The 20388-nt window shown below is 47.6% G+C and overlaps 1 protein-coding gene across 8 annotated transcripts in view; it reads left to right on the plus strand.

The window, feature by feature from the left end:
- Positions 1-15001, plus strand: part of DLG3 (discs large MAGUK scaffold protein 3) — a 163478-nt gene extending 148477 nt beyond the window's left edge. For all 8 annotated transcript variants that reach the window (XM_039486972.1, XM_039486977.1, XM_039486974.1 and 5 more), the window contains 7 exons: positions 878-919; positions 2318-2368; positions 3541-3642; positions 3848-4020; positions 4613-4722; positions 9824-9915; positions 12285-15001. In XM_039486972.1, the coding sequence (XP_039342906.1) occupies positions 878-919; positions 2318-2368; positions 3541-3642; positions 3848-4020; positions 4613-4722; positions 9824-9915; positions 12285-12391 (677 nt within the window). In that variant the 3' untranslated portion in view covers positions 12392-15001. The remainder of the gene's footprint in view (positions 1-877; positions 920-2317; positions 2369-3540; positions 3643-3847; positions 4021-4612; positions 4723-9823; positions 9916-12284) is intronic.
- Positions 15002-20388: the final 5387 nt, after the last annotated feature.

Consider the following 20388-nt stretch of genomic DNA (forward strand, 5'->3'; position numbering starts at 1 on the left):
GCCCCATGCCCCTGGGAGCAGGCAGCCAGGGGGAGGTGCAGGCCGAGTGAGCGACCCAGTGTCTGCGGAGGGGCCGCAGCATTGGACATGGCCTAAACAAGCAAGGCCCCGAACTCTGTTCCGTCTTGTCCGTGTCTTGTCTCTGTGAGTCCCTCCCCCAGGCTGGTTTGCCCTCGTCAGACTGCACTTTGCTTTAGGGTTTGTGCTGGTGTATCCGTGTGCTGCGGCAGCTTCCCTCCTCTGCTCCTCCTCCCTGCATGACACCTGGCCCAGTGGGGACTCAAACTGAAATGTGACTGGACAGCTGGCAGGGGCCCTGCCCCGTGCCCCACCTCACCCCTCTCTGCGGGTTTATGGGGGGGCAGTTCCCTGCTCTTGGAGATGATGCAGGATGAGGCCTGGTGCATTACCTGGGGAGGCCATTACTAATGCCAGGGGCAGAGCTGCTTCCCATCCCTATGCACGCTGCCTGGGGAAAGGGAACCCACTAGCTACAGAGACCGCCCTGCCTCCGGCGTTCACATCTTCCCCCTTTCACACTTGGCAAGGTGCCCCAGACGCAGTTAACTGGATTTCCCTGTTGAAGCTACTGACTGAAGGACCCTGAAATGAACCTCCTGCAGTGGTGCCCTACACCTGGAAATGCCAGTTGTAATGCAGGAGGAAGGGATGGGGGCTGAATCTGTAAGAGGAATCTCACTGGGTCTACTGGCTGCCATCAGCTGTGGGGGCCCCACGGCTGTGCTCGACCATGTCCTCTGCCTGTGTCCTGTGGCCACTAGCATTGGGTGACTGTCTGTCTCATACCCCATGTGCCCTTTGTGAGTTCCTGGCTGCACGTGTTCTGAATTGGCGTCTTTTTCTTGTTGGTTTGCAGAGGGCGTGACATCAAACACCAGTGACAGCGAGAGCAGTTCCAGTAAGTGTCTTTCTCTCCTGCTGTCTCTCACCTCTGTGTGTGTATGTTCTAGGCATTTTCATTCCTCTGTTGTCCCCATGGTGTTTCCTGTTCGGAGGCCGATGCTTCCTTTGGCCACTCGAACTGAAGGCCCTAGAGATGCTGTGACCAGCTCCCTCGAGGGGATGGGAGCTTTTTGCCAGGCCTGGTTAGCAGTTTCCTTAGTGGCAGCGATGGGATGCAGTGATGTAGGAGCCATGAGGTGTTAGAGGTCACTCTTTGACCTGTCCCAGCAGAGAGTCCTGCCCCAAGGCGCTCTAGCTTTGGGGTGCCACGTGGCTCCTGTGTCCTGACTTCCAGCCCCTGGGATATCACCCCCATAGGTCTTGGAAAGCTTGTGCTCAGAGAGGAAGATCTCTACCAGCTGCTAACGCCCTGCAGGGGCACTAACAGCTACCGCAGCAATAAAGCGCATTCTGCCCGAGGCTTCTCTCTTCTCCTGCGACAAAGCTGCAGCTGCACAGCTTACGCTTCCAGCCAGGAACTGATCCTGCCCTGCCAGGATGCTCTGAACCAAACGCGCTGCGCTGGTGGTGCCGGCCAGGCAGCTCAGAGGGCCTGGCACAGAAAGTGTGTGCAATGAGGGCAGTGTCCCCAGCGCCTTTTCTCCCACAAGGCTTCAAACAGGCTGCACCCAGCCCAGGCAGGGAAATTGGTGCCAGGGATCCAGGACCTCTGGAGTGTCCCCACAGAGCAGCTGGGTGCTGGGGTTTACGTCTCCCCACACACAGAGAGGAATGGGAATGGCTGAGTTGGTCCTGCCTGGCTTGGAACCCAGAATCTGGCTATTCCAGGTGTCGTTCAGCCCGGTAACCCCGGGAGCAGTCAGGCTGTGGCATAGGATCCTCAAAGCAGCTGGTGGGCGGATTGCCCCTCTGGGCTGGGGGGGCCATGGGAAGGGAGGACTCTTGGCCTTTAGCCTGGGTCATAGCCCGCAGAAAGAGCGCCCTCTGGTGTTTGGCAGTGGATGTCTGACCAAGTCATGGGCCACCTGGGCTTAGAGTGCAGCCCACCTGCTGGCCAGACTAGCCTTTGGGTTGGCTGCAGGGGCAGCGTGATGGGGGAATGGCTCTCGCTCACATACTGTGTTGGGTCTTCCTGGGACAGTCCGAAAGGAACACTGCCCTGAGGCAGGCCTGGTCAGGAGCAGCACCCCCGGCTGGGACTGTCCTGTGCACTTCGCTGTCACCCTGGGACTTCACTGTCCAAGGAGGTGGGCAACCCAGAGGCCTTTGGGGCACTTCTGTGTATGGCAGCTCCTGGCTGGCTATTGCCTTCATGCTGCTTTCTGGTAGCAAAGGGTTGAGGCAGGAGAGGCCCCTGCAAACACTCACCTGCTTCTCCCTGGCTCTATTCCAGAAGGACAAGAGGACACTATCCTGTCATATGAACCAGTGACACGGCAAGAAAGTAAGTATGGGATGGGGTCTGGAGTGTGCAGTGGTCTTGAGTCCCAGCTGTACAGTGTGTGGTGGTCTTGAGATGTGCCTACGCACAGCGAGTCCTTAATCAAACCTTGCATCTCCAACCAACACCTAAAACTGGCCTCAGGCAGGCACGGGCCTGCAGGGACTCTGCTTTCCCGGCCTCCCAGAGCAGCATGTGTTGCGAGGTGTTTAATGAAAATGTGAGGGGCACTCTTGGCAGGCAAGTAGACACTGCTCATGAAATGCCTCTTTGGTCAATGGCAAATGCTTGAAACACTGGCTGTGAAACCGCCATTGCTAAAAATGTAACACTCCCTGCTCAAGCCCAGCCCTCTCTGTGCTGCCCTTCCAGAGTCTTGGGTCCTTCTTGTACCAAGCACCCGCTTTCACCTCAGACCACAGGCCACCCACCTGCTCTGTCTGATTCATGCCCCAGCCGTACTGCACCTCATGACTGCATCGGGTTGAGTGCCTGGGGCCAGAGGCTGGGAGGGCCAAGCACCTAGCCCGTTGTTGGTGCTTCATCTGTACCAACTCAAGGCAGCTATTCACCCACGAGCTGCCAGTTTGCTGGTTCCTCAGCCAGAGAGTAACATGTCATATCCTCCAGACACGAGTAGTGCAAGTGCCAGCAGCATGCCTGGGAGAAGAGGTGCATTCCTCCCCTGGAGCTTGCAGGCCGGGAGGTCTGAGCGACTGTGGTGGAAGGGCTTGGGAAGAGGGTGTGTTGAGGCAATAATTCAGGTGCTCTCACGGAGGAAGTGGCATGTGGAGGCACATAGAAGAGGTAATAAGCACTCTTGTGTTCTGCACCGTTTGCCTCTTTGGAGTGTTGCTGATGCGTTCTGTGGGCTGAGCCCAAAGACAAGTCCCTGGAAGCTGTTTCCGTGTGCGTGGGAAAGGTGTCCGTGTTCTAGCACGAGAAGGGTTCTGTCCTTGGGTAGACTTGGAGCTTTGCCGAGCTTAGTCCCCACTGCAGGAAAAGGGCCTTGAGTATTTCCACAGACCACAGGTGTGAGTGCTGTGCGAATGGCCGTGGTGTATTGACCACAAGTATTCTGGAGCCACATGGCCCACTTCAGGCTTCAGCGGGTGTGGGAGCAGCTGCTGGGATCAGAGACTCAGCCTCAGGGTTGTGGCTTTTCTTGTTTCCAGTTCACTATGCGAGGCCAGTGATCATCCTGGGGCCAATGAAGGACCGTGTCAATGACGACCTCATCTCCGAGTTTCCACACAAGTTTGGCTCCTGCGTGCCACGTAAGTGCTGGCGTTCGTGTGTGTCTCAGGTTGTGAGTTAGTGACCCAGTGCGGCTCTGGGCAGAGGTGTGCTCTGGAGAGGGGCCGCTGTTTCTCCTGCCTGCTGCATCTGAGCCATGTGGTGGCAAAGAGAGGCAAGGCAGGGTTGCTGTAGGTGCCTGGCAGGTTGCAGTGGGCTCTGTCTCATGAAGCCCCTCTCTTTCAGACACTACCAGGCCTCGGCGTGAGAATGAGGTGGATGGGCAGGACTATCACTTTGTCGCATCCCGAGAGCAGATGGAGAAAGATATTCAGGACAACAAGTTCATAGAGGCTGGGCAGTTCAATGACAATCTCTATGGGACCAGCATCCAGTCAGTGCGGGCAGTTGCAGAGAGAGTGAGTGTAAACGTGGAGGCAGCGACACTGCTCCGGGGAAGCCCGCAGCTCACCCAAATGATTTCTGACCCTCTTGTGGCTGCACCTATTGCCCATGTAACTGTGTGTGGAACAAGAGCCAATCGGACAGGGATTCCTGCCAAGCCATGTGGCCTTGTTCCACAACCTCATTACCCAGCCCAGACTGCCCAGTGCTCTGCCATTAAACCCACCTCCCTCCCCAGGCAGGAGTCCTGCAGAACTCAGGCCTCCTAAGCCACTGGGCTACCAAGGCCACCATTAGCAGCACCAGTGCCTGCGTTATCTTCACACGCGCTGGTGCAGAGGTTCTTTGCAGTGGGTAGAAGAACAGAAATGATCTGTGCTCAGAGCATGGCAGAACCCATTGCTGGTTTGTAAACAATGTCCTGAACGTTGAAAGGAAGCCCTAGTCCCTTCTGGGTGCTGCCACCCTGCCCCAGTTGGGGGTCCATGCTGGGGGTTGGCTTGTATCTTGGGATGGGCATATTCCATCCCTGGTCCTCCTGCTCCAGGCTACTTTCAGAGAAGGAAAGTGATTGACTGACCATGGTCTCCTCTTGTGCCCTGCCAGGGGAAGCACTGCATCCTGGACGTGTCTGGCAACGCCATCAAGAGGTTGCAACAAGCACAACTTTACCCTGTTGCCATTTTCATCAAGCCAAAATCCATTGAAGCTCTCATGTAAGTGCATATTTTCTACCTACCCCTTGAGTGCGATAGCTGCAGGGACCAGGAGCCTGCACTCCTGCTGCTTCTAATTCAGAAAAGGCTTGTGGGAAAGGCTGCTCCTGTCGCTATCATAGAATCACAGAAACGTTGGGCTGGAAGGTACCACAAGAGGTCGTCTAGTCCAGCCCCCTGCACTGAGGCAGGACCAGAGATACCGAAGAGCAGTGGCTCTCCAACTTTTGTACTGGTGCCCCCTTTCACATAGCAAGTTTCTGAGTGCAGCCCCCCCTTATAAATTAAAAATACTTTATATATTTAACACCATTATAAATACTGGAGGCAAAGTGGGGCTTGGGGTGGAGGTTGACAGCTCGTGACCCCCATGTAATAACCTCGTGACCCCCTGAGGGGTCCTGACCCCCAGTTTGAGAACCCCTGCCTCAGAGCATCCTTAACAGGTGTTTTGTCCAACCTGTTGTTAAAATCTCGAATGAGAGGATTCCATGACTTCCCTTGGGATCCTATTCCAGAATTTAACTATCCTCTGAATTGGAAAGTTTTCACAGTGGAGAGAAGTAAATAGCGGTGTCCCCCAGGGGTCTGTACTGGGACCAGTGCTGCTCAACATACTCATCAATGATCTGGAAAAGGGGGTAAACAATAAAGTGACAAAGTTCGCAGACGATACAAAATTACTCAAGATAGTTAAGTTCAAAGCTGACTGCAAAGAGTTACAAAGGGGTCTCTCCGAACTGGGTGACTGGGCAACAAAATGACAGGTGAAATTCAGTGTAGACAAATGCGAAGTAATACACGTAGGAGAACATAATCCCAATTACACATACACGATGATGGGGTCTAAAGAAAGAGATCGTGGAGTCATTGTGGATAGTTCTCTGAAAACATCTGTCCAATGTGCAGCGGCAGTCAAAAAAGCAAACAATGTTAGGAACCAATAGCAAAGGGATAGATAATAAAATGAAAATGTCATATTGCCTCTATATAAATCCATGGTATGCCCACACCTTGAATACTGCATGCAGATGTGGTCGCCCCATCTCAAAAAAGAGGTATTAGAATTGGAAAAGATGCAGAGAAGGGCAACAAAAATGATTAGGGGTATGGAACAGCTTCCGTATGAGGAGAGATTAAGACTGGGACTGTTCAGCTCAGAAATGAGATGGCTAAGAAAGGTGTGATGGAGGTCTATAAAATCATGAGTGGTGTAGAGAAAGTGAATCAGGAAGGGTTATTTACTCCTTCTCATAACACACGAACCAAGGGTCACCAATGGAGTTAATAGGCAGCGGGTTTACAACAAACATAAGGAAGTACTTCACTCAAAGCACTGTCAACCTGTGGAACTCATTGCCAGGGGATGTTGTGAAGGCCAAAACTATAACTTGTATAATTCACAAAAGAACTGGATAAATTCATGGAGGATAGTTCAATCAATGGCTATTAGCCCAAAATGGTCAGGGATGCAACCCCGTGGTCTGCGTGTCCCTAGTCTCTGACTCCCAGAAGTTGGGACTGGATGGACCACTCAATAAATTGCCCTGTTCTGTTCATTCCCTCCGAAGTATCTGGCACCTGCTACTCTCAGAAGACAGGAGGATACTGGGCTAGATGGACCACTGATCTAACTCAATACGGCTCTCTTTATGTTTGTACATTCTGAAAGTTTTTCTGAAATTTTCCTTGCTGCAGTTTAAGACCATTACTTCTTAACCGATGGACATGGAGAACAATTGATCACTATCCTCTTTGTAATATCCCTTCACATATTTGAAGATTGTTACCAGGATCCCCATTAGTCATCTTTTCTTAAGATTAAACAAACCCAGTTTGTTTAATCTTTCCTCACAGATCAGGTTTTCTAGCCCTTTCATCATTTTGTTGCTCTACCCTGGGCACTCTCTCTAATTTATCCACATTTTTTTAAGGTATTGTGCCCAGACCTGCATCACATTGACTTGCGTTCAGTTAGTGATCCAACCCCAGATCCTTTTCAGCAGTTATACCACCTACCCAGTTATAACTATTCTGTAGTTGTCCATTTGGTTTTTCCTAAGTGTAATACTTTGCACTTGTCTTTACTGAATTTTTCTTGTTGATTTCAGACCAATTCTCCAATTTGCAAAGGTCCTTTTGAATTCTAATCCTGTCCGTCAAAGTGTTTGCAACCCCTCCACGCTTGGTGTCATCTGCAGATTTTATGAGCATACTCCCCTCTCCATTATCCAAGTCATTCATGAAAATATTGAATAGTACCAGACCCAGGGCTGACCCTTGCAGGACTCCACTATGTATGTCCCTCCCAGTTTGACAGTGAACCACTGAATGCAGTGTTTCAACCAGTTGTATGCCCAGCTTATATTTAATTTTGTTTATACCATATTTCCCTAGTTTGCTTTTGAGAATGTCATCTGAGAGACTGTGCCAAAAGCCATACTAAAATCGCGATACATCACTTCTTCTTCTTTCCCCTATCCACTAGGCCAGGTACTCTGTCAAAGGAAATTAGGTTGATTTAGCATGACTTGTTCTTGACAATATAACCTATTTTTGTCTAGGTGCTTACAAATTGATTTGTTCCTGTATATACCCCGGTATCAAAGATAGGGTGATTGACTACTCTGTAATTCTCTCGGTCCTCTTTGTTCCCCTTTTAAAGATAGGTACTCTGTTTGCCCTTCTCCAGACGTCTGGGATCTCACAAGTGCTCCAGGCATTCTAGCAGATAATTGCAAATGGTTCCGAGTTTGCTTTAGCTAGTTCCTAAAGTACCCTAGGGTGAATTTCATCAGGCCCTGCTGACCTGAATACAGCTAGCTTATCTAAATATCTTTAATCTGATCTTTTCCTATTTTGTCTTGTGTTCCTTCTCCATTGTTTTTAATATTAATGGTGTTAAGTATCTGGTTATAATTTACCTCTTTAGTGATCAAAATAGGCAATTAATACCTCGCCTTTCTTCACATCATCATTGGTTAGCTCTCCTTACCCATTCAGTAGAGAACTTACACTTTCCTTCACCTTTCTCTTGCTCCTAATATATTTAAAGAACCTCTTCTTACTGCCTTTTATGTCCCTTGCTAGGTGTAACTCATTTTGTGCCTTAGCCTTTCTGATTTTGTCTCTACCTGCTTGTGCTATTCTTTTGTACTCCTCCAGAGCAATTTATCCGTGTTTCCATTTTTTGTAGGATTCCTCTTTTCGGGTCATTAAGGTGCTCCTGATGGAGTCATAATGACCTTTTTACTTTTTTTTTCTATCTTTCCTTCCCATTGGGATAGCCTGCTGTTGTGCCTTAAATATCGTTTCCTTGAGAAGCTGCCAGCTCTCCTCAACTCCTTTTGTCCCCTTATTTTTTCCCATGGGACCTTATCTACCAGTTGTCTGAGTTTGTCTGCTTTTTTAAAGTCCTTTGTGCTTATTCTGCTGCTCTCGCTTCTTTCTTTCCTTAGAATCATGAAATCTGTCCTTTAAGTAGTGTTCCTGTGGGCACTCCACTCCAGGTGCGCCTGTACCTTTGATCAGAGATGTTTGGTAGCAATGCCCCCACACCTTTGTGCCCTGGGCGGAAAGTATAAAGGGCTGTATGGTCGAACAACCATCAGTTTCATTTCAGCCACCTTCAGTCTGGCAGTCTGCTGTGTGCCTGTTCTCTTTAATGGTGAATTTAGCAGATAGTAGTATCTGGTTAGTTCTTTGGTAGTGTTTTGTAGTTCCTGGAACAGTTGTTCCCTTTTTTCCTTCCATTTTTTAAAAGTATTTTATAGATATAAAATCTTTCCTTATTTTTGGTTATTTTGCTCAGGGATGCCAGGCTCTGTGGGATTTAAAAGGCACTTCTCTCACTGCGAGGCTATCCTGATCAGTGACGGGTGTTCTTAATGCCTCTGCTGTTTGGGAGATGCTCATATTCCCTGTAAGTGCAAGATCTGCACTTTTTTTCCAAGGGTACATCCTGAAAAAATAGGGAGCCCAAGTTTAAACTGATGATGATGGAGCAAGCCTTAAGACCAGCTTTGGATGCAGGGGCAGAGGACCCCCCCAGTATAACTTACACTTATATATGTATATAGTGAAAACCAGTAAGTTTATTTAACAAAGTGCAGAAATTCAAGTGACCGCAGTAGAAGTATTGGAAACAAATGCTGTAGATAAAAGTAAATCATAATGTGCATTCTAGAACCTACACTTGCGTCACTAGCTGCTTTTCTCTCTTACAGAGCAATGGTCACCCAAAGTCCTTCCAGCGTTTTATACTCAGGCTTGTCTGGGCTCTTAAATAAGTCACACTGTCCGCTTGCCTCCTTGATGAAAGATCCCAGGTGCCCGTCTGCACATCCAGATAGAACAATCCACTGCCCTTATTTCTAAGCAGGACAGCCCTGCTGGCTGTCTTTTTCCCTGTACACTCCTTTCTGGTAGATTGTGAAATCTCTTAATCAGCATCTGGCTTAGTGTGGAAATAGGCCTACGTTGGCGGACACACTACACAATGGCCAGATAAGGAGATAAGCATCTGTTACCCCATGCCTGAAAGGAACCTGTCCGAAACATGCTACCTCCTGGTTACCTGTCTTAAGAACATAATTTTCAGTATAGACATGCAACTCCTTCAATATGATCCATCCATCCATTTCAGTGATTGATGACCAGTGGGCTACTGGCTCTCTGCAGAGACCTCAGACTCCACCCTTTTGTGAATTATATCCAACCCATGGAATCTCTGTAAAACTGTGAATCCTCTGTGCCCTCTGCTGGTTTGCACTACAAGGTTCTGGGGTCACATGGACTGCAGCAGAAGGCATGGGATTGCCTGGGCTTCCCAGCATACTTCTGTTCTTTGGGTGAAGTGGAAAGATGGTGCTGGAAGGAATTGCTGGAGCTGGAGTTGTATTGCACAGGGCAGCAAGAGAGCACCTGAAGTTAGATATGTGACCCAGTCTCTTGCAATAGAAGTCTGTAGGGGCTGCACCAGGGCCTAGCTCGCTGATGCGAGGAGGGTTCCCAGCACTGGTGGTGGCGGTAGCTTTTGGCTTGTTGTTTTAAGTTTAAAAAACAAACAAACATTCAGACTGTTCTCATCCATGCCTGGCAGGGAGATGAACCGGAGACAGACATATGAACAAGCCAACAAGGTCTTTGACAAAGCCATGAAATTGGAGCAGGAGTTTGGAGAGTATTTTACAGGTAAGAGTCCTGGATGGGCAGGAGTGACCCCTTCAGCACCACCTTGCTGTCAGGGTCATGGGAAATTGTCCCGCCCCTCCGAAAACAATCAAGAAATGGATACGAGTCTGTGAATGTGGCTTCAAGCAGGGGCCCTTCAGCTATCCGGAGGTAACAGCAAACCTGCCCTGGAGACGCAGAGGGAGGCAGCCATACAGGATCTTCTGAATTGCTGAAGGCAGCAAGGAGAAAAGAGGCCAATAGAAAAGCAAGACTTACGAATGCTGCTGAAGGGCTGCATGGGACCAGGGATTTTAGCACATGAGGGCAGGGAGCACTAGAGAGAGGAGGACCATTTAAAAGAGTTGAAGGATGAAATTAGTGACTTGACAGGTGAAGACTGAACTGCGTTTTACAGTCCGTCTTCAAGAAAAGCATGGGTACTTGGCTGCTTAGGAAGAGAAGCAGCATTTGCTGAAGGGCCGGCAAGGGAGTACTTGGCAACTTGTGCCTCCACAGATCAGCTGGCCAGCACAGCAGGTGTCCTCACGCGATGAGGAAAATAGCGGGCATGCTGTACCACACAATTTATTTCTGGAAAATAATGGGCAGCTTTGGAGGCACCAAGGCTGAAGGGGAGCAAACGTGTTACCAGCTTGAAAGGAAAGGAGTGATCCCACCAGTTGCCATCTCGTATGCCAGACTGCTACCCTAGGAACTTTCCCAGCCAAAACACCTGGCAGAGGAGTTCAGGCTAGAATGGGCCAGTTACTGGGAGGTTAAAACCCTCCCCAGAATATTGTCCTTTCACAAAGGTGAGCAGGAGAAGCCCGAGGAATTCCCAGTGCTTTTTGGGTTGCTTTTTGATACGCTCACGCCAACAGCTTGGGGAAACATAGGCGAGGCACACTGTGTCTTTATTTGCTACCAACAGACAAGTATCAGAGGGGTAGCCGTGTTAGTCTGGTTCTGTAAAAGCAGCAAAGAATCCTGTGGCACCTTATAGACTAACAAACGTTTTGTAGCATGAGCTTTCGTGGGTGAATGCCCACTTCTTCGGATGCAAGAAATGGGTATACCAACAGACAGTTTCATGTGGAAAATAAGTTCAAATTGGCTCATTGAGCTGAAAACGTGGGTAAAACCCATAAACAGGGTGCTGATAACCGGGAGCATCTCAAGGGGAGAGAGGGGCCTCTTTGGGAGCAGCGGAAGCTGGGGTGAGGCAGACCTTATTGAACATGTTTGTGATCATAGAGACAGGGTGAGCTGCACGTGGGTGACATTCCCAGGTGACACTAAATGGGAGGAGGCTGGAAACATGGGCAGGAAATAATGGAATGGGATTCTGCTGGGCAGGGAAACCAGGGGGAGCAGGAATGGCAGAGTGAGCCCTGCAGCAATAAGGGAGAGCAGATCAGATTATTTTGCAATGTAAAATGGCTGCAAAAGAGCCACTGTGATTCTGGGCTGCATGTACAAAGGCCTCGTGTCATGGATCATGGAGGGGGGGGGGGGTAGACTGCCTGTCTGTAGGGCTCTGGTGCGTTGTGGAAGCCAGAAAAATTGACAAATTGTGAGGAGTCTAACAAAAAGCAACAAAATGATCTGGGAGCTGGAGCAAATGAGTTCTGGGGAGAGAGAGAGCCAAATCTGCCTGGCTTCATTAAGCATTGAGTCCAACTCAGTAGGACAAAACCAAGCATCTACAGTTAAGTCAAGGCAACGACAACAACAGGAACGGGTTGTGATCCCCTAGGGTGTTACCGGAGAAATAAGATGGGATTGCAAAAGGGAAAACACATGTGTGAACTTGAAACTTTTGGGCAGTGAGATGCGATTGGCTGGGGAATCCTCTCCCAGGAAGCCCCAAGAACTTCTTCCCTTGGGAGCTGGAAACTAAACTAGGTCCTTGGGCCTGCTGGAAGCTGTAATGAGCCAGTCTTTATGAAAGTGCCTGCAGCTCCTGCTCAAAGGTAGATGAAATAATGAATACTGAATACTCCCAAAGGCTCTGTACCTAGTGTGTTTTAATGTAATTGTCTGAAGTTGATTCTCAGTCCCTTGTTGAGAGACTAGTTGGTACTTCGTACACGTGAAAAGAGTATGCCAACATGAGATCAGCATGAGCTCTCCCTAGAATTAATCTGCTTGGAGGTACTCTGTATCCTTAACTCCCCATGTCCCCGGTTTGCCTGTTCACCTAGCGCAGATCCAGAACTACTTACAGGATTCGCTAAGGTCTGCTGGTAGCTGTGCCGCACCGTGCCCTCCCATCCCCTCTGGCTGCTTTGCCTCACTCGCTGCGCAAGGGACCTTTGCATGGTGTGGGCACGTGTGGAGCAGTGTTGCCTGATGTTGACTGACTGGCTTGTTCTTTCCCTTTTTAGCCATTGTACAAGGAGACTCTCTGGAAGAGATATACAACAAAATCAAACAGATCATTGAGGACCAGTCTGGGCACTACATCTGGGTCCCATCCCCTGAGAAACTCTGAAGACTTCCCCCATCAACTTCCTTGTGAGCAGATGTCTGAAATCCCTCCCTCACCTATGCCCCAAGGCGGGGGGACATGAATACTTCTCCTGCCCCCTTTTTTAGATCGTCGCAAGATTGAGTTTTCTAGTCCTGTTTCTTTTTGTTGGGATGAATCAATCTCACTTACCACGTGACTGTCCCCACCATTCCTGCATGGACCTTCCCGCTGCTCCATTAGAGACAGATGAGATCCCATTCAAGTCGTTTTTTATTATTATTAAAATTTAACCCAAGAAGCAAGATGGGAGGAGGCAGCTGAGGACTTATGTAAAGAACAACTGAAACAATGGATTTTTTTTTAATATGAGCTAGGACTGGAGCTCCTGGGGGCATTTCTCCAAGCATGTGTCACTGCCTTGTAGCTCTGAACAGTGCAACAGAAAGCATTTTATTTATCTGTATATGTAATTTATATATAATATATATAAAGATATTATATATATATTATATATATGTGGACTAGAAAACCTGAGGGACCTCCTAAAACGGTACTATATTATTGCAAGGATTTTTTTAAATTGTTGTATCCCAGTCACTGGGCGTGGGAGTCCCACTCTGGTCAAGAAGAGATTGAAATGGTACCAAGTGCTTCAGATGCTTCTCACATCTGGTCAGTTTTCTGAGAACCAAAGCCCAGATCTTTGAGGTAGAGCAGAGAAACTGGGATGCTGTGCGTGCAGAGAGGGCCGAGGGTCCAGAATAACCTGTAGCAGCTGATCTAAGTGAAACTGGAAGACCCAGACTGAGCAGGAGGCTGCAGAGCGAGAGAGAATGGATATTAAATTGCACATTGTTTTACACACCACCTAATGTGTTTGCATGAGAGGTTTCCTTTTTGTTCTATTTTTTTAAGCAGATGTTAAACCAAAACCATATTGTGATGCTGTGTCGGCTTTTTTATTAGAATTTTCTCATGTTAATAATGACCTGTGGGTATAAAATCCAGTTTTTTAACTTATTTTTTAAGATGGTTACATTGTAAATAGAATCCAGACCCAGGGTGTCACAGTTAGGAAACAGCCCATGTGGAATGAGCAAGCCAGCTGATCTGTGCTGCTGCCAGAACACTTCAATGTGGATGCAGCAAATGCCATCCATCTGATCTCCCTGGGGACCTTAGACTGGATTTGAATCTGGTGTGTGATATGGTGAGGGAATTCCAGTCTTCCTCATGAAAGCACACCAGAATTCCCCTCTGCTGCTGGGAGAAGACCATAGCTGTGCCTGGGATGGAAGCTCACAACGTCCCAAATGAATAATGGAATTTTAATACAGAGTTCAGAATTCCAGTAACTGTGAAAACTGCTGTGTCCTCTGCAAGGGGTGAGGACCTTTGCTGTGGAGCAACTGTGCATGCAAAGCAGCAGAGCCCCTTCCTGAGTCCCTGGGACTCAGAGTTTGGCAGATAGTGCTTGTTCACCTCTTCTGTTTAATATTTCTACTATTGACAAGTGTCTGCATAAAGCCTGTTCTGAAGTTTGGGATCCACTTTTAGAAAGTCTCAGGAGCTTTGCAGTCTGTTGGGTATGGAAATGCAGACAGAATTGTACCATCATGCTGTATAATCAAGAGATCTTATGACCAGGTGAGTGGTATACGACCACAGACATGTAGTCTTCCTTGGACTGAGAGGCTGCTGCTTTTGAGAAGTGCAGGTGTGTGTGTTTGAATGTGGCTCCACCTCAGGAAAAGTGCTTCCAAAAGGATTTGTGGATTTTCCAATCTAGATTTTGTTTTTCAAGTACCCTCATTCTAATGCAAAAGCCCTCTCCTCTGCAAGGAAAAATGTAAAAACTTTCTCCATGCCACATTCCTGTACACCAGAGCAAAGGAGGTCACCATAAAAATGTGAGCAGGTATGTCTTCCTCCTTTCCATGTGGTGACAGTTGGATGTTACAGAAGGAAACCAAGCTGTTGCTGACCTCACCTAATAGGATCAGACCACTGCTGTTTCCAACTAGATAACACCAGCTAATACTGTCCACTCCCTGAGGTGATCGATAGCTGTTTGTGTCACTGTGTTTTGTGCAGTGGCCTCAGTTTTAAATATGAGTGAGAACTGTTGTAAGTATGTAGAGATACATTCTGGTAAGTGAGAAGCTATTCCTTCAGTGATTGACAAGTGTCACAGGAGACCAAAAGGGATTTAGCAGTCCTGAGAGACAGAAAGCTCATTGATGGAACTACTACTGTTAAGTGGAGCTAAAGGAGAGAGGACTGCTGTTGAGCTAGAGTCTCTCAAAAAGAGTAGATTCTGGACATGGACTTATGTCCAGTGTTATAGCTACTGCCTGCTCTATTGGTTCTGCTCCGGATGACACAAGCCCCATTCTCTAGAGAGCTGGCATAAGTGAAATAGGAGCAAGGTCCTAAGATGCTAGTCACAAGGTTCCAGATCCTTTACTTTTTTTCTAAGAGCCTGTCTCCCTCGCTTCTAGTCACATGGAGAAAAAGGCCAGTTTATTCCATGGCATAAGTGAAAGTATCCAATCAGTCATGACACTAGTTGGTTACCAGTGTTTCTTCCAAGGAGACATATATTTTTAATAAACAGAGAGTTGCAATGAACTCTGACTCAGAGACCTTCTTGTAAAAACCTTTTATTGTGTAGTGGATCCCTGCCATTTGGAGGCTGATCCTGGCACCTGAGTGGGGTCTAGCTGGGCTGCAGTGAACCGAAGGGTTAGGCTCAGTATGCCAAAGCCTGAAAATGTTTAGGTTTCCAGGTGGGAGGGGCGGGCCCCTAAAAATCAATCCTGAAGAAGAGCAGTTGTTGGGTTTAGATTAGTGACCATAGCAACAAGAAGGCCCCTTCTGCAGTATTACCAATGCCACTAGCTCTTTGAGGAGGGGTTGTGGTTGCAGGCCTTCCATAATACTGTATCATAATAGATTTGGCCAACACAGTTGGACCAAAGCCCCTTGAGGACATGAGAATCTGTGGCCTGCAAGCAATGTGGGGAATTAGCTGTACCACTTTTTATCAGTGGCAATTATGTGCCTTTATGAAATCCCTGCTGCATCTGGTCCTGCCCGTACTGCAAAGGAGGGGATGTGGCTTGTTTTTCACTGATAGGAATATGAAGCTGGGGGAGGGTCGTACTAAAATTTAACTTAGTCAAACATGCTATTTGTACACTATTGATGGACAGACGTTACAATGACACACTACACTAAAGTAAAACAGTGGGGGTGGAGTTGTCTTTATTTATTGTAGTTAAAACTTATTTTTGAAATTCCCGGTGTACTCATTTAGTGTGTGAATGGGTTATGTGCTCTCATGGGGAGAGGCTACTATTTTAATGGTGCATCACTGTACACTCCCAGTAGCAGGCCCAGCCTCAGAATCCAAAAAAAAAAATCAGCTCCCACATCAAAGGGCTGGAAATCAGTGTTTCAAAGTAAAGCCTAATTTTAAAAAGAAAAACTGACCTAATTTAATAGTTGGTTTAACTTGTTAAACTGAAACTTATAAAAAGTTAGAGCTTGTTTCCAGGTCATGTAGATGAGCTGAACTTTCCCCATTCTACTAGCTCATAAACCATTTTTTAAAGAAGTGGTTTCCTGTATGGTTATTTCTATTACAGACACTTTAGAAGTGTAATTGAATAACTGAGTTTTGATTTAGATGGACTGACTGAAAGCTCTTACCCTGCAGTTTTCCTTTCAGAAGCTGGAGATGCAGGAATAAAGTGGCGTTTGAAGAACTGGTAACAGAAAGCATGAGGTAGTTTACTGATGACTCTCAGGTTATAGTCCACATATTTAATTTTTTGTTTAGTTAAGCATATTGGTGATTATCAGACTGAAAAGATCAATAGTCCCTCTAGTCTGGTTTCTGACAGTGGTGTATATACCTGCTCCTTCAGGCGTAAAAGCTTCAGAAAAGACAATGAAATAGCATGACAGGGGAGAGGTTTCTTCCTCAGTCAGGGCTGTTAGTGGTTGGCTCATGTCCTGGAGCATGGGTAGTCACATAGCTTACAGACATCTCCAAGCCTGCTGTAAATGCAGATACCATACAAGTGTTGAAGCCTTTCTTGAATCGTACTGAATACTCCGTCCCCAAAATACCATGTGGCGGCAAGCTCCACAGCTTAATTACTCTGTGGTGTAAGGGTCTTCCTGTCCCAACACGACATGAACAGAAGGATAACAGTCCTGCCTCAAGTCCTACAAGAGCTCGCTTGGTGGGCAGACCCAGTAAACGAATGGAAAGGTGGTTCCTTCCTCTGCCACCACTCCAACTGACACTTATCGCAGATGCTCCAGGGACATGCTGGGGTACTCACCTGAAGCCAGCTACAAGAGATTGTTTCAGAACAATTTACAGCTACACATGAATGTCCTGGAGTGAGAGCCATCAGCCCAGCCTGGCTAGCATTTCTGCCTGTTCTGCAAAACTCCACAATGCAAATTCTGATTGACATGGCTGCACTTCACTATGGAAACAAACAAGGAGGCACTCAAGCATTTCCTCTTTGCCAGAAAGCCATCAAGCTCTGGAAGCAGTGTCACCAACACAGGATAAACCTGCTGGTTCTACATGTACCAGGGGTCAGCAATGACTGAGCAGATTTCTCAAGCAGACATGCAGTGACCATTCACAAATGGTTACTGAATGGGTCTGTCAGGCAGCTAATGTCTATCATGGGAGAGTGGGGGTGGGAGGGAATTGTCCTTTAAACTTCTGCTCAAGCAGAGGGGTGAGCTTAGTCTTATTGCCAGATAGTTTTCTCCTTTGGTGGTCTCAAGGATACATATCTCCCTTTCTAGCAATTGCCCAGATCCCTAAAATTAGTATACAAGATGAGGCAGGACAAAACTACAGTCATCCTGCTAGTCCCTTACTGGCCGAGACAGCTTTGACCATCAGACCTGCTACAGCTGTCCATGTGGCAACCTGTCTCCCAGCCAACCTAGATGTAATATCCCAGAACTAAGGTCAGCTCCTGTACTCAGACCTGCAGTCACTCCATCTGAGTGCTTTGATGGTGGCTGACTGACCACTACTAAAAGAGAGGCATTCAGAAAATTCTCATCCAAAACAGGAAGTCCATCCACCAGGAAGATTTACCTCTCCAAATGGGGAAAAAAAAATTCCACATGGGTGGTCCAAAAGAACATGGACCTAGTACAGGAATATACATTGACAATCCTTGATTAAATGCTGGTACTAAAACAGGATGGATTCGCATTTAACAAACTCAAGGTCAACCTAGCAGCAATATCTGTGTGCCACACACTGGTACAGTCATGAGACATTCTAACAGTATTTAAATTCCTTAAGGTCCTCCTTCATTCTTGCCCTCGGGTTACATAGGTTATGCCCTTCCATAGGGACACGGTGGTGGTCAGGACACATTCCAAGGTCATCCCTGAGATGGTCTGACTTCCACCTGAACCAGTCGCTCACCTCGTCAGTCTTCATGACGCACTCTTGATACCGAGGGAGAAGTTGCAGACTCTGGATGTCGGCAGGGCTTTGCTATAATACCTTGATTGGACCAAGCCTTTTCCAGTCATGCAGTCTTTTCACAGAGAATCTCCAACTTAATCTACAGTGCATGTCCATCTGCTATTAGCTGACTGATGAGCCTGTCCCATCAAATATCAAGGCACTCTCCAGCAGGGCACAGGGTGTGTTGACCACCTGCTTCAGGAACAGTCCAACCTCTCAGGTCGGTAAAGCTGCAGCTTGGAGTAACTCACTGAATTTTGTTGAACATTGCCCTTGACATGGCTACCTGGACAAATGCCCATTTGGCAGGGCAATACTCCAGTTGTTGTTTGGTATGGCTAGAACTCCACTCCCAACATTCAGGGAGGAATGTTTTGCCAGTCACCAACAGTGAGTTCCTCACTTCTTCTTAGTGCATGCACAATATGCCTCGGGTGGCACATGACCAGGATTCATCACCGAATTTGGTCTTCTGATTGGATCATTAGCTTCCTTGGCATGGGCCAGGTACTGATGGGGAGCACGAAATGAACACTGATCCATGCTCCTAAGCTCCATGCTGACATATACTCAAAGGATGGTTCCTTATTCTAAGGTAACTGTGATTCTTCAAGAGGTCAGTGCAGATCTGACGACCCACCCTCCATCGCCATTTTTCCAAGTTCACAAGTACTACAGGCTTTGAACTGCAAGGGAACTGATGAGGGGGTCAGAGTCACTCTGCCCTTTCTGCCTTCAGAGAGGAGCATGAGGTGGCACAGGGTACATGTGCAGCCCCCCCCCTCCCCCCAACCAACTACTGCTATTCAAAGAAATACTGTACAGATCTCGCATACAAGGAGGGGATCCATACTGACAACAACATATCACGGAATCACAGTTACTTTAGGGTAAGTAATTCTTCTAAGTCTACTACTTCAATTAAATTCTGACTAACTAGCATTGAAACAAAGTCTCTCACTGCTGACCTGAGCCATACTGAAAAGCATCTCATGCAATGTATATAATGTAAGTCAGGTTTTGTGAATTCTGCAATGGCATCTGCTTGTGTCAGACTTCAGGAAATGAGCTAGTTACCAGCGGTAGAACACCTCAGGAGGAGGCCTAGATAAGGGTTGCCTTCCAGCTGCTGGGTGGAGATGGGGCGTCACAGTGCAGACGGGTCATTAATCAGGCCCCCAAAACCATTAGCTTGGCTTTATGCCACGGTTTTTAAAACTAAATGTTGGCTTTTTAATTTGCCCTCTGCTTGTTGAGACTTTCGGCTTCACATGTCTAAGCGTCTCTCAAAGGCCAAGCCCTCCTGGCAGTAATCTTTTTATTTTACATGAAAGCAGTTCCTGGAGCCATGTGAATACCTGGTTTTGCCCAGATTGTTGTTGAGAAAAGTGTGAAACTGTGAACCTAAGCCTCAAAAATCAGAAGGCAAATAATCCAAAATGTGTGTGTTTGTTTGTTTGGCTTAAATGATTTTTGGGGGGGAGAAGTGAGGGAAGAAGAATGTTTGAGTGGGAACAGGCACCCTGTTGTTCCAGGCCTACAGAAATAATACTTTCACTATACAGAATAACATTGCAGCCCACTTTTTACATTCAGGAGCATCTGACCATGAGCAAGGGCTCTGCTAATAAAGCCCTTTCATACAGCACTTAATTGCAGGAGGGGGTGCAGTGGTGCCTGGACTTGGCCATTTTCCTTGTGGTCTGCCAATTGTGCACTAGTGTGGGAGTTAAGCACCAGCTGCTGATCTTGTGCACATACAGCTGAATTAAGTCATCTGCCAGTGTTGCGCTGTGACATTGATTCTCAACTTTCCTTCCAAAGAGCAGCAAAACTGACACCTTCAGTAACGGTGGCATGATCTTTTCTAAGTGGTAGTAGTACTACTGTAGGTACGTGCTCTAAAATCCACATGCTTTCTCAGATTACCTTAAAAAATCACTGTCCTTCCTGGACATTTGGGCTAGAGGGAGTGGTCCAGATCTTGAGATCACTTGAGTGCCAATGCCTCTCTCCTAGTTCAGCATGAGGTAGCAGTGTGCTGCAATTACTGCCTGCCCTTGTCAACCCAATGGTCCCTAACATAATGAAGAGCAGTTGCACTGGAGGCAAATAAATGAGGTTAAAACTCTGTGGGCCACCCCACATGAAATGCCCATTTATTTGATTGTTCTTCACGTCTGCTTACCATAAGGCAGCCCTGGCTGAAATATATTGACAGTGTATCCCCAAAGGCTCTCGCCTTCCCCACTCAGCTGTCTTAGGGTACGTCTTCACTACCCGCCGTATCAGCGGGTAGCAATCGATTTCTCGGGGATCGATATATCGCGTCTCATCTAGACGCGATATATCGATCCCCGAACGCGCTCATGTCGACTCCGTAACTCCACCAACGCGAACGGCGGTAGCGGAGTCGACATGGGGAGCCGCGGACATCGATCCCGCGCCGTGAGGACGGTAAGTAATTTGATATAAGATACTTCGGCTTCAGCTA

The sequence above is a fragment of the Mauremys reevesii genome, linkage group 9 (genome assembly GCF_016161935.1).
Source record: "Mauremys reevesii isolate NIE-2019 linkage group 9, ASM1616193v1, whole genome shotgun sequence".
NCBI lineage: Eukaryota > Metazoa > Chordata > Testudines > Geoemydidae > Mauremys > Mauremys reevesii.